Source organism: Electrophorus electricus, chromosome 24 (genome assembly GCF_013358815.1).
Source record: "Electrophorus electricus isolate fEleEle1 chromosome 24, fEleEle1.pri, whole genome shotgun sequence".
Taxonomy (NCBI): Eukaryota; Metazoa; Chordata; class Actinopteri; order Gymnotiformes; family Gymnotidae; genus Electrophorus; species Electrophorus electricus.
Genome location: NC_049558.1, coordinates 11,744,945 through 11,759,944, shown reverse-complemented (window position 1 = coordinate 11,759,944; position 15,000 = coordinate 11,744,945). Strand labels below are relative to the sequence as shown.

At 45.9% G+C, this 15,000-nt stretch overlaps 2 protein-coding genes across 2 annotated transcripts in view; one reads left to right on the top strand and one right to left on the bottom strand.

Annotated features, from left to right (window-relative positions):
* The window catches only part of mitfb (melanocyte inducing transcription factor b), a 28,331-nt gene extending 22,724 nt beyond the window's left edge, over positions 1-5,607 (bottom strand). Inside the window, exon 1 of the mRNA XM_035522386.1 lies at positions 5,383-5,607. Coding sequence (XP_035378279.1) covers positions 5,383-5,486 — 104 coding nt within the window. The 5' untranslated portion in view covers positions 5,487-5,607. The remainder of the gene's footprint in view (positions 1-5,382) is intronic.
* A 3,761-nt stretch (positions 5,608-9,368) lies between these two features.
* Positions 9,369-15,000, top strand: part of frmd4bb (FERM domain containing 4Bb) — a 33,859-nt gene continuing 28,227 nt past the window's right edge. Inside the window, exon 1 of the mRNA XM_027025581.2 lies at positions 9,369-9,448. The gene's annotated coding sequence lies outside the window, so the exon portion shown is untranslated. The remainder of the gene's footprint in view (positions 9,449-15,000) is intronic.

Below are 15,000 nucleotides of genomic sequence, written 5' to 3'. Positions count from 1 at the left end.
CTAGTGTGTGTGTTTGTACTGTTGTGTGTGCTTGTACTGTAGTGTGTGTTTGTGTTTGTATTCTAGCGTGTGTGTTTGTATTCTAGCGTGTGTGTTTGTATTCTAGTGTGCCCTTCAGACACTACAAAATCATGACAGATTTCATAACTGCTGACATGTTAGTTTCACTTCTGACCTCTTCATCAATGCCCTATTAACCCACATACACACACACACACACACACACACACATACACACACACACACACACACACACACACAATTTTTTTCCACACATTTCACATTAAAGGGCTTGTGTGCGAAAGGTTGCTTTAGAAACAAACCCAAAAGCTTCTGGAACATATGTCACTTAGTACCGCTTATGAAACAGTTTCAGTCATGTACTAACATTACAGTGTAAACATTTTCTCGTGGGGCGACTCCTTATTGGCTCTCCAGTGCGGCTTCCACTACCCACGAATTATTACCAACACTTGTTGCTCATTCCTGAATTCATTAAACCTGTGAAATATCTTTCTTTTTGACATTTATGGCACTTAACTGACACTTTTATCCAAAATAACGTACAATTATGACCGAGTACAACTTGAGCCTTTGAGGGTTAAGGACTCGGGGACCCCAACAGTGGGAACTTGGCAGTGCTGGGACGTCTACCAGCAACCTTCTGGTTACAAGGCAACTACCTGAAGCACTGAGCTAGCACTGGCCCCTGCTTCTGTTTCATTGTACCTCTGGGCTCTGGCTTCCCTCTGTGTTTGTGCTACACTTAGCAGCTGACTGTGACTACATCCCTCGCCCGGGTTTTCATTCTGCTTCCTCCACTGACCTGTTGGAGGACCTCGCGTGTAGAAACGTTAGTCAGACGTCCACCTGCCACACGGCTAGTTTATGATTGTCTCATCCGTTACGCTCGTAAAATGCTTTAAAAAGCTTTTCTTGTTTGGTGTTTTTTAAACAATCCTACTCAGTGTCACTTTAATATTGTGTATAAACACTGAGCTGTGACTCAGCCCCCGCGCTAACGGCCACGCAGAAATGCGCCCCACGCGCCGCCCACTCGCGCAGACTGCAAGAGAGGTTCATTAGCGCAACGCCTATCTGCAACCCGCTGATTAGTAAGCGATTACTGCAAATACTCTGCACGCATTACACTTCCGCTTTACTCATCTGCGTGGGAAAACTGAGCCTTGCCTTCTCTTCAGAGCGCCAGGTCACGAACGAAGCCAGAGCTGCACGATACGGATGGAAATATTGCATCGCGATATTATTGCAAAAATATTGGTATACACGCTAAACATGCTGAGGCTCCCATCAATGAGGTTAAAGACTTGGCTGCATTATTTAGAACAAATGTTATTTATGGTTGTTTGATCACGTGACTGATTTCGTTCATCAAATTACAAACAGGACCAGGGACACCTGAGACACTCACAGCTCATGCGATGAAAAAACGGTGTGATTGGTTTGAGGGCCTGTTGGCATAACATAGGCGTCTGCAACATTAGCCTCGCGGAGACCAAAACAGCAATAAAAATAAGCAAATGATATGTGTGCAGGCCTCGAGGAAACGGATACGCAGCGCAGGATGTTCGAGGGCCGGCGGTTGCGTAAGCTAACGCGGAGGCCACACGCACACATCTGTCACCGTCACTCACCCTCGGAGACGCTGATGTTGGAGATATATCAGCGGCACAGACCCCACTGCCGGGGAACAGGACTGTTTTCCAAGACTGCGTTTCTTGTAGTGAGTGTTACGCTGATCTGACTCCATTCTGGTGTTTGTTTTAATGGGGTTAGTCTGGTTTTCATGAACTGCACAACCAGGTCCAGCCTTGTAGACACTTGTAGACTTACTGAGCCTGACCTTAGACTAAAAATAATGTCTGATGGCATTTCACCTTCGATAGTGACAAGACTTACATCGCTATGGAAGTGATGTGATTTATGACAGGCATTGGCCTTGTTACAGGAACTTGGATTAATCCCTAAAAGTTTCCTCTGACAAAGCTGTAGAAGGTGGGGTGGGGGTGGTGTACTGTGGAGTCCCTGACATTTCCATCTGAATCCGACAAGCCGACTCAACAACCTACTCAACACTCCATGAAATTTTCCATGAAGCAGTGACATACCGCTATCATTAGTCTGAGATACAGTTGCAAGCTTGTTAGGTATTACACCAGCAGAAGTGACAGAGTCTTGCCTTCTAACCTTGCATTTCTGTCTGTCATTTCTAAAGAAACATATCTAATTCATCAGATGCTGTTCTCCTGTTAGCAGGGAAAAACACTTTTTGATTAAAGAAAACACTCAAAGAAAAACACTGCGAAAGAGGCACCACCGAACTAAAACGAAGACTGAACACTGGACCCAACTGTACTCTGTTAAGACAACACCAACGCTAAGACCATTAATCAGGACTCTTTGGGTCCTATAAAGATGACTAGAGTTAGATAAACACGCTTCAATGCTGACTTATACTTGGGTGAGACTTGGGAGACACTCTATGGGTTTTGGACTTTATTGTGAACTGAAGATTAGTAGTGAAACCCCAACCCAGATGTTTACTAGGCAAAATAAATAAATCCCTTGAAATATATTATGGACCTTGTCACAAAGAAAGAGTTTACCATAAAGAAACCATGTTTTAACTAAAATTCTACATCCCTTATACTTCATCTTCTACTATTCCTGCCTCCTGATTAGCCCTGGTTATTTACTTCTTTATAGTTTATTTAGTCCTGTGTTTTTATAACAACAATAACAACAACAACAACAACAGTAATAATCTTAAACTTTGTTATTTTAGCAAAAGTATTGTCTGCCAATAAAGGGTAAGAATTGGGTCACTTTAACACAGTCAGACTGGACTGGCCATACAACTCCCAGCCTCATTAGCAGAAAGCTTGGACTACATATGCAAAACCCCCTTCAAGATGTACCAGAGAATACAGACGGTCCACATTAGGCTGATCTAACGTGTAATCCCACGTTAGGCTGGTCTAACGTGTAATCCCACGGTCAACGTTAGGCTGGTCTAACGTGTAATCCCACGGTCAACGTTAGGCTGATCTAACGTGTAATCCCACGGTCAACGTTAGCCTGATCTAACGTGTAATCCCACGGTCAACGTTAGCCTGATCTAACGTGTAATCCCACGGTCAACGTTAGCCTGATCTAAAGTGTAATCCCACGGACAACGTTAGCCGGATCTAACGTGTAATCCCACGGACAACGTTAGCCGGATCTAACGTGTAATCCCACGGACAACGTTAGGCGGATTTGTGTAATCCCAACATTTTTCCTCTCCTGTCACAGAGGCACCTGCAGAGTCCTCATTCACACCTAGTACAGCCTCCCCTCCCCCACGCTGCCTAAGATAAATTAAGATCAGTTCACATCTGTCAGGAGGCCACTAAGACACTTCACCCTGCCAAAATAGATTACGGCCAGAACAGAACAATCACACTTTCTTTGATTTATTTAACAGCAGGAAGAACATATGAGTCACTGTGCGCTTGGACACTGGTGCACAACCAACACGTTGCTTCTGTTTAACACCAGGCTTTCTGAAGCACTGTGGATAATGCTTGACTTCCAGCGGACTGCCTTTTTAGTGCATCTGAACTCGGAACAAAAGTCTCCCTGTTAAACTGAAACAAGTTTATTTTCTTGCAGAAACCGCGCGTAGCCCAAAGCAGCATATTTTCTATCAAAAACCATAGCAACATTTCAAAACAAAGGAAGGCATCAAGTTATCAAGTTACCAAGTTACCAAATTATCAAGTTATCAAGTTATCACTCACCAGCACTGTGTGTTAGTGGCAATGTAATGAGAACTCAGTAATAAGGAAATTAGTTTAGGACTATGAATTAAGTGTGAATGGAAGAGCAAAACGCAGAAATCATTTCAATCTGTTTACCAAAACAGCAGCTGAGTGTCTGACATGTTAACAGGGCTCAACACAAGATGCATCTCTGGCAAGCAGCAAAGTGTGTCTCATATAACACAAATTGGTCAGAAATTGGTGAATGTTTCTGGTCAGTGGAGTAAATCGCCTTACTGTTCTTCTGTTTAACTAGTGTCTATGTCACAGCTATGTAATTCAATCAGGTCAAGGTCAGGGAAGGTCAGTGGTCAGAACAGGACGATGTCAAGATCCTTGTAACCCAAGGCCAATCTCATGCTTAACGTGTCGGCACACGTCAGTACAATCTAAACCATACCCTACCCTAAACCTATACCCCAGTCTGAATTAATACCCAAGTCTAAACTCCTACCTCAGTCTAAACCATACCTTACTGTAAACCCATACCCGAGTCTAAACTCATACCCCAATCTAAACTCACACATCCATCTAAACTTCAGTGTAAACTTGAATATAAACTTCTATATCAGTCTAAATTCAAATCTAAGTTCATACCACAGACTAAACTCAGCGAAATCAAAACTCACGGTCAAGTTTAAATCTGCACTGTTGGGTAAGTTGCTGATAGAATCACCACACCTCCACCCAACTGAGTAACTGGAAAAACAGAACTCATAATATACTTGTTTTGCCTTTTCTAATTTTTTGTTGTTGTTTTTCAAGATATTTGATGAGATGAGAGTGCAGTGCATGTCGGTAATAGGGAAGTTATATCATGTGCCATCTGGCTAAATGTCATCACTTTGCTATTTGGGACTTTATTTAATGGAAGTCTGGAATACGGAATAGCTGTTGTCATAAGGTTATGGGGGAACTAATCCAGGATTTGATCAAATCTGATCATACAATTAACCGCTGCAAATTACAGCATATGTTCAGTAGACTTGTGGAATGTGACGGATGCAACTTATTTGCTCAAAGTCACAGAAACTCAACTTCCCACTGACACACACTCTCTCTCACACACACACACACACACACACTCACACATTCACTCACACACACACACACACACACACTCACACGGTTGTCCCTGTACTTCTGTTAAATCCGTAAGAAAGGATAAGATTTTAAAACAATTTCATTTACAAAGTTACAACAATGCAATGTTTATATCTGTCGGGTAAAGGGCTCTTGGGTTATGTTACCTGATTTAAATGAACTTTAATTCAACATTTGAAGAACCTTCAGCAGGCGGACAGCCTACACAGTACATAAGCTTTACGCAAATATTTAATATTGACAACACCCACGAGCATTGTAAACGTGTAATTATGAAAGAGACCAGCTGCAAAGTTCGTCCGAAACACAGATCATAAGTGCAGAGGTGCAGCACGAAGCAGGACGGCACGCGCCATGTACCCAAACCCGGGCGCGGACGCGCGCAGTCTCGAGACGGCTTCACGAAAGCTGTCAGGCAGAGCGAGACGTGCAGATGCACCGTGGAGTCACCGACCTGCCGTGCAGCGGCTGACTCTTCAGCTCGTAGTAGGTTTTTGGCTCCTCGCTAAAGTCCTCACCCACTTCAAAGTCGGGCACGATGCCCGACTCCGACTGCATGCTGGCCGGCGTCAGCTGGTGTCCGCTCGCAGTCAGAAAGCACCAACCGTCCAAACAGGTCCGTTCCGACGCACGCAGTGCCAGCCGCTGTGAGCTCCGCGGGTAGCACAGCGCATACACATGTGTAGTTCTCCCACAGGACTGCGTAGCTACAGCTCACGCAGGCGCACACGACCAGAACTACACAACCCAGAATACACTGGCGTGGTGGCTCGGGCTGCCACTGTCAGCCTCTTTCTATTGGCCGTCACGAGAGAGGGGGACTCACCTTGCCTTCAGTGCGCGCTCCTACGGCTCCGTTTATACGGTCACGGACATATTTGCTGTTTATTTACAGTAACACAAGATATGTTTCGGATTGTCCTGTGAAGTCTTAAAAATAAGACGCCGCCGATAGTGTTGTTGGACTACTGATGAGCCTCTCTGTTCAAAGCAGAAATACTACAAACGAGTCCTAGTGCCCATCCCACCCACGAGGTCCCAGCAGGGCAGTTCGTGTATGGGGGTATTTGCCTCTGGAGTTATGTACTACTGCATGAGGACCACACGGTGTCAGTATAACACAGCACACCGTATTTACTCTCCGTGGACCCGCCTTGAGTGTATAGAGTGCATAGAGGACAGTGTATAGAGGTTAGTGTATAGAGGACAGTGTATAGAGTGTATAGAGGACAGTGTATAGAGTGTATAGAGGTTAGTGTATAGAGGACAGTGTATAGTGTATATAGAGGATAGTGTATAGTGTATATAGAGGACAGTTTATAGTGTATGCAGAGGATAGTGTATAGTGTATATAGGACAGTGTATATAGAGGACAGTTTATAGTGTATATAGAGGATAGTGTATAGTGTATATAGAGGATAGTGTATAGAGTGTATAGAGGTTAGTGTATATAGAGGACAGTGTATATAGAGGACAGTGTATAGTGTATATAGAGGATAGAGTATAGAGGATATTGTATAGAGTGCATAGAGGATAGTGTGTAGAGGATAGTGTATAGTGTATATAGAGGGTAGTGTATAGAGTGTATAGAGGATAGTGCATAGAGGATAGTGTATAAAGTGTGTAGAGGATATTGTATAGAGTGCATAGAGGATAGTGTATAGAGGATAGTGTATAGAGTGTATAGAGGTTAGTGTATATAGAGGACAGTGTATATAGAGGACAGTGTATAGTGTATATAGAGGATAGAGTGTATAGAGGATATTGTATAGAGTGCATAGAGGATAGTGTGTAGAGGATAGTGTATAGTGTATATAGAGGGTAGTGTATAGAGTGTATAGAGGATAGTGCATAGAGGATAGTGTATAAAGTGTATAGAGTGTAGAGGATATTGTATAGAGTGTATAGAGGATAGTGTATAGAGGTTAGTGTATAGAGTGTATAGCGTGTGTAGAGGATAGTGTATAGAGTGTATAGAGGATAGTGTATAGAGTGTATAGAAGAGAGTGTTTAGAGTGTATAGAGGATAGTGCATAGATTCCCCGTGGATCCGCCTTGAGTGCATACGGGATCCTAGCAAATATTTGCGTGTGTCACCAAAGTAGGTTTGCTTAACTTCACCGCTCATGCTGAGTTCTAATCGCATGTGCCAACGTGCATTGTGCCAGTTCTCTCTGTAAATGTCTCTAGATGGAAATGACTGTTGCGCTCATTCAGATCAGCACTTGAAAAACGAACAGAAAGGATATAAAAGTTTTTGCCACAGGCTTCCATGTGTCACAGGGGCTACCAGCTTTAAGGAGCTGCGTGTGGAAACACGTGCATGATGATCCTGACATTCTCACGCAGACTGTTTAAGTCTCGCGTCACGACCTGCTGCAGACTGCCACACAGGCCGCCACGCGCGGAGCAGGAGCGCGGCTCAGCGCGAGACGCACCGAGATCAACGAGGACCGTGTCCTAATATTTATTCATCTACAGCGTAATGACGAAGGAGGTTTTATGTCCTTTTTTTTCTGGAGCCTTGACGTCATCTCTCGCATAGAATTGTGATCTCATATTTAAAAAAATATTTAAAAATAAATCGCTGTAAGTCGCGTCTCATAAGTCCACACGTATATGACTGTCAGATTTGCTTAGATGCATACGCTAATAATTTTCAAAAATCTGATCAGGTGAAATTTCTTCCAAATGAATAGCATTTAGTCTAGAAGGCTGTCTAAGAATTAAAATACAGTTCACCTTCAGTCTGTTCGCGTCACTGTTTTTCATTTATTCGCTCCATTATCAGTGCAATCATGCCTGTGTCCGCTAGGGGCAGCAGCTTCACTGGTAAAACTCCATTCAAACCCCAATGAGGATGAAATTACTTGAGAACTGTCTGGTTCCTCAGCCATGTGTGTGTGTGTGTGTGAGTGTGCAGCACTGCTCTCTTCTCGTCCTCCTCCTTCTAACCTCCAATTCCAAGCAGTTCTCAGATCATTGGGGTCTGATTCTACTAGTTAAAGGCTCGGTAATTAGCTGGCATGCACGCTGATCTGTGGCGTGCCAGGGTCCCCCAGGCACACATATGACCCATCGCTGCAGGTTCAAACAACACCCGTCCTGTATCTGACCACACCATCCATACTTGGCATGGTTAGTAACAAGACGCTGTGTTTCTTCACACACTCATTGGCTCAAGCACTTGCAGTCCCAACGTCCTACCCAGATGGTGTTTCTCAGCACTGCCTGCCATCCGTACAATGACTTGCACATTTATGCTACTGAATGGTAAATAAGTTTTGTCTCCATCCAGCAGACTCATTAGGTTGGAGGTTAGCCCCACCCCAGACAGATGGTTGGTGGAGTTTAATGAGTTGCTTCTTTTAGGCTGGGTGATGGACAGTAGGTTATGGTGGTGTGTGTGTGTGGGGGGGGGGGGGGGGGGGGGTGTTTGAGGGGGGGCCCCCTGAGTAAAGTATTGAGAATGAACTAACAATTTGGGCCTTTCTTTCTAAATCATTACCACACTTTCATATGATGCAACAGTCCATATAGAATAAGACTGAACCGGTGATACAATTCTCTTGCTATAATATAGTAATGATATATGGATACATATATATCTATATAGATACATATCTATCTATCTATCTATCTATCTATAGACAGATGGATAGATCGATTTATTTATTTATTTATTTTCTAGCTCTTATATTCCAGAGGTAACCGGAGCACTAGAGGCTGTGACCCCCAAACTGGGAGAATGGCTCCAGCAGATTCCAGGAACAACATCCGAGATCTCCGTCCAGAAGAGTGCAGTCCTTGATACAGTTAAGATACTAACACAGGACCCTCAAGCTCCCAGACCTCTGGTAGAGGACCTGAGCTTGAAGGAAAGAGAGAGTGAGGAGAATTAGGTAATTATATATATATATATATATATATATATATATATATATATATATATATATATATATATATATATATATATATATATATATATATATATATATATATATATATATCATACGTATATGATCAATGTCTGATGCATCACCTACCTAAACCTTATTTATTTTTTACGCTTTGCAAGTTCACGTGTCGCATCTTTAAATACTTAGACACGTTTTCCTTTAAAAACTCTTCAGCAATTAAAACCTGACAATAGGTCTCATTAATTCCCGTCTGTCCTTATTTCCTTCCGTTCCCTGCTACAGACGAGCAGTGCGTTCAGTTACAGCATCGCCGCGAGCGCTGGGGGGCGGGGGGCGGTAGACCGCGGCGCGCGCTGCCTTTGTGGCCGACGACTCGAAGGCGTGGTGAGCGCGAGTGAATGCGGGCGTGCGCGAGCCGCGAGCGCGAGTGACCACAGACGCTGCTCGCTCAACGCCTCGCGCCTGAGCGGAACACGAGCGAAGGATGCATGCGCCGAACTGAGCCAGCTCCCCCGCGTGCCGGCGACCAGCAGCTCCCCGCGTGCCGGCGACCAGCAGCTCCCCGCGGACTCGGACTGAACGGAAACGCCCTTATGAAAGGTAGGAGTCCTGCGCTCGCTCATCTCCCCAGCAGCACGTGAACAGGTCCGGGCTGCATGGGGCTCGCCTGCACTGGAAGCACATCTGATGCGCGAGGTTGGGCTTGCATTTCCCTTTGTGTGTGCGCGTGAAGCGGCGATGGTCGACACGTAAAGGTGTATGAGTCGCGTCCGTGCTGTGTGCGTCCAGGGACGTTCAGGCTGAAGACATTAACCCTTGCGCCGTTATTCTATCCTATAATAAACCACATTTACACAACTGCGGGACAGACCGAATTTGAAAGATAGTCTACCGAACTGGTGCCTAAGAAATGCTCCATCTTTTTAATTCATTTTTGAAATCCCAGGCGTACATGTTCATGGTTATCATTTTGGATAGCCCATACTGGCTTATGCAGCGTTAGACTAGTTTGCACTTAACGAATAACAAGAACAGATTATTTTTCCAGGGCGTCTTGCTCAGTCGGACACACTGAGCCGCCACTTTATTAGAAACGCGTACCTCCTCCGCGTGTTTGCAGGCCACTTTAGAAGGTTGTTTTATAAGTGAAGTGTAGTCTGTATATGCACAGAGGGTTGGCCATTCTCTGGACCTGTTGGCTGGTCAGATCCTGCTCACAGTGTGTGTAGGGGTGGTGTGCAGACCAGTCATGGGCTGTTGTCAAGGCTGTGAGAGTTGAGCCGTGTCGTCGGGGTCTTTGTACATGTTAGCGTCAGTACTGGTCATGTGATCAGAAACTGACCAACCGGTGCATGGGGGCTCTTAAGTGCTCACCTATACGACATTCCTAATTACATGGCTGGCGAGTGTATATTGACTCATTTAACAATTATGTATTTATACATTTATGCACAAATAGCACTTACACTTTACAGAGGATTGATTCAGTTACTCATCAGATTTTCAAGCCACATGTAGCCTCTATGAATATATAAATAGTTATTAACTGTCACACATCAAACTGCTCATCTTGGACTTATGAAGCCTACAGACCGGTGAGTTGCCAGGGACGACCACCGTGCCGTGGTACATCACGTAGGAGGGTAAAAGCTGCCTCTGGTCTGGTGGTCAGACCTGGGTGTGAGAGTGGGCGTGGTTGCTGCCCTCAGTCATCCCTGCAAATGGTGTCATGAGTGAGGAGAAGGCGTGAAGCCCTGTGCAAACTCCTGTTGATGAGCAGGGCAGTGAGATCTGGGGGCGTGGCCCTGGTGACGTGCTGGGGGCGTGGCCAGAGAGCTGGCTTTGTGGTGTAGCGGCCAGAGTACCTGGTGTGAGGCCAGGGGAGGTTGTTCTCAGCCCCGCTACACGTACACTCTGGTTAGTCCGGCTGGAGACTTGCTGTTCGCATGCTGGCTGAACTGGAATTGGTGGTCCCACCTTGTGTGTGTGTGTGTGTGAGTGCATATAATTGAAGGCTCTACCATGTGTGTGTGTGTGTGTGTGTGTGTGTGTGTGTGTGTGTGTGTGTGTATGTGTGTGTATGTGTGTGTATGTGTGTGTATGTGTGTGTGTGTGTGTGTGTGTGTGCGTGCGTGTGCATATAACTGAAGGCTCTACCGTCTGTGTGTGTGTGTGTGTGTGTGTGTGTGTGTGTGTGTGCATATAACTGAAGGCTCTACCGTCTGTGTGTGTGTGTGTGTGTGTGCATATAACTAAAGGCTCTACCGTGTGTGTGTGTGCGCATATAACTGAAGGCTACCGTGTGTGTGTGTGTGTGTGTGTGTGTGTGTGTGTGTGTGTGTGTGTGCGCATATCTGAGGGCTCCACCGCGTGTGTGCATATAACTGAAGGCTCTACCATGTGTGTGTGTGTGTGTGTTCATGTATGTGCATATAACTGAAGGCTCTACCGTGTGTGTGTGTGTGTGCATGTGCATATAACTGAAGGCTCTACCGTGTGTGTGTGTGTGTGTGTTCCTGTATGTGCATATAACTGAAGGCTCTACCGTATGTGTGTGTGTGTGTGTGTGTGTGTGTGTGTTCATGTATGTGCATATAACTGAAGGCTCTACCGTGTGTGTGTGTGTGTGTGTGCGCGTGTGCATATAACTGAAGGCTCTACCGTGTGTGTGTGTGTGTGTGTGTGTTCATGTATGTGCATATAACTGAAGGCTCTACCATGTGTATGTGTGTGCGCATATAACTGAAGGCTCGACCGTGTGTGTGTGTGTGCGCGTGTGCATATAACTGAAGGCTCTACCGTGTGTGTGTGTGTGTGTGTGTTCATGTATGTGCATATAACTGAAGGCTCTACCATGTGTATGTGTGTGCGCATATAACTGAAGGCTCGACCGTATGTGTGTGTGTGTGTGTGTGTGCGCACGCATATCTGAGGGCTCCACCGTGTGTGTGTGTGTGTGTGTGTGTGTGTGTGTGTGTGTGTGTGTGTGTGTGTGTGTGTGTGTGTGTGTGTGTGTGTGTGCACATGATAGTGAAGACCGTGGGAGCTGTTTGATCCTGGCTTGTCTCACAGGTGTCTTGTCTCATGTTCAGAGCGGAACACAAAGGTACTGTGCAGATATCCAAATGCATTTGTTCAATTAATGCACATTTTGTTTCCTTGTTTTCAGTTTCCAAGGCTTTTGGAAGAAGGCTGATGTTGTTTGCTTGTGAAAGTCTCATGACCGTCCATATTTGGACATTCACTTAGAAAATAAAACAAGACCATTGGGAGGAGATTTGCATGCCTCATTTGCATGCCATCACTCTGGTGGATGCTCACACTTAGGGAACCAGGAATCTGTCAGGTGAATTTACATAGCTGAAAATGAATATTCATGAACAGCTTGTGCCACGGAGGACACTGCTGGGGTGTGTGGTCCAGGGCCCGGCTCGCTGCGCTAAGTTTACCATAACGTAGTAAAACCCCACCTCCACTGCTCCCGTAGTCTGCAGCAGGCTTGTTATTTCCTGAAGTCTACGCCATCGACTGGACTGCGCTGACCTTTTGTTTGTGGTGTCTCCTCCTCCTCTTTTGGGTCAGGAAGAGGCATCGTGGTTTGTAGTGTGGAACGGCCGTCAGCCTGGCCAGCAGGAAGCCGGAGATCCTGCCAGCTTCCTGTAGTGTCATGATCTTCCAACAGGAAGCATTGGAAAACACAGACAGACTAGTTTGAAACAGCGGTTCAGGAAAACACATGCTTGTTGGGCCGAGACTAGAATATTCTGTCCCCTCTGCCCATCGGAAGTAGCAGTACATTATTTTGATGACTTTAATGTGGCCTTCCTGTGAGTTGTTCCCGTTTTGTGGAATTTACGCTGGCTAATGGATCATGACAGAACCGAAAATGGGTTCGGTTGATCCGTCATTTCGTTGGTCCCTCTCCTGGATTCTCCTGGATTGGGGTAGAGACGTCTCCTCTTCCCCAGTCTCTCACGAGGACGTTTGTTTGAAGAAGAAGCTTTTCATCATTTAGACTTTCTGTGGAGGGATGTGCTGGGTCGCCACTGACACACACACACACACACACACACACTCACACACACTCTCACACACACACACACACACGCACTCTCACACACACACACACACGCACTCGCGCGCACACACACACACACTCACGCACTCGCGCGCACACACACACACACTCACACACACGCGCACACACACACACACACTCACACACACGCGCACACACGCACACATGCACACACACACACACACGCGCACACACACACACACACACACGCATGCGCGGGCATGCTCAGGCAGAGGGCTATTTTAGGACTGTGGAGGTGCTCCTCACAAACCCACCTGAGTCTCAGTTCCATGTCTGACAGGGCAAACCGAGCAGGAGCAGCATCAGCATTTGCTGGGGAACAAAAGTATCTGTGCTTGAAGACCTCAGGAACGTTAGTGATGACCTATCAAATGCGTGAATTACAGTAATGGTTTCATGTTGTGTTCTCTAGCTCAGAACACACTGCAGATGTGTGTTTGCCAGCTATAACAAGGATTTGCAGCCAGGAGCTGGAGAGAGAGACAGAGAGAGAGAGAGAGAGAGAGAGAGAGAGAGAGAGAGAGAGAGAGAGCCATGTGAGAGCTACCGAGCAGGAAGCTGGCTCCCTACTTTAGACACACCGGCTACCTCCTACAGCTGGTGCCGTATCTACCTCCAAGCTACTCTGTGTGTGTGTGTGTGTGTGTGTGTGTGTGTGTGTGTGTGTGTGTGTGTGTGTGTGTGTGTGTGTGTGTGTGTGTGTGAGAGAGAGAGAGAGAGAGAGAGAGAGAGAGAGGTGTAATCAGTCTCTAGATGGATCCTATGACATGTTATCGACCTCTATTGTTTAGATGAGAAACTAGAGAGGCTTGCGTGTGTGGTTTGCTCACAAATGCCTGTGCTAGAACTACTGCTTTGGAAACCCACAGGATCTTGCCGTTGAACTCAAGAAGGACCAGCTGTGAGCATCAGGTCTCTTGTATCATATTTATGCTGGTCAAGGCACTCAGTGTTACGATTCTGAAGAATCCCAGTGTATGTCTTTTGGGGTAATCAATGTGATTTGTTTGATTATATCTGCATGTCAAAGACACTCACAAAAATCTAAATGATCTATAACACAACCTAAAGTACTTAAAAAGTGTTCTAGATTATTTTCTGAGCCAGTGATTAAAACATGGGTTCGGGGGGGTGGGGTTTGTAGAGGGTAACGTCCACATCAGACACCAGGGGGCTCTGGTTGAGACTCCCGTTGATACGGAGGGCTGTGCTGAAGAAGTCCCGTGCTCTGTTGCAGAGTGCAGTGGGAAAGGCTAGAATGAGCAAAACGCAGCGAACGCCTGCGTTGTGTCTGTTTGAGTAACAGCATGGAGGCAGCTGCGCTACGGTGGGGGTGGGTGCGGGGCAGTCTGGCATGCCCATCTTCTTGCCTCGTTTACTCCGCTGGGCTGTACGCGGGACACCCTACCCTCGCCCACAGGGCTGCACAGCTGCCTCAAGGCCACTGCAGTTCCCAGCTGGCCTGTAGGGGGAGCCAGAGAGGTTTTAGCTCAATCTCAGCACTGCTGCATAATTGCTACTGCTCCCACAAACACCGGTTTAAATACCGCACTCTCTAACGTCTCCCTGTGGTAAAACACTTAAGTCAGACATGAATGGAGGTCTTTAGTGAGTCTTTAATGAATTTGGTGTTTAAACAGGTTCTGCATCCAGGACAGACAACCACACGACTACTAATGCTTAAACTGATATCATTATTAAAGCAACATTAACTCTAATAGCATTTTTATTAACACTGTGATTAACATTTCTGAACACGACAGCCGTGACAACAGCAGTGATATTATCAGCACAGTCATTAATACAGTGTCGCAGTAATACAACGCTGGGACTTCTGGTGCGGATCACGGAGCAGCGCTGGATCTGGACCTAAAACAGCAGAAGACGACAAGAGGATCACTGATGAAGATGACGATGACGAGAGGAAGGGTGATGATGATGATAAAGTGTCATTGTGGTCACTGATGTAATAATAACTGCAGTGAGTGCGGATACAAGCTGCTGGCCAGCGTCGCTTGTGTTTAATTACATCTGAGGTTGCCAGATCAATAGA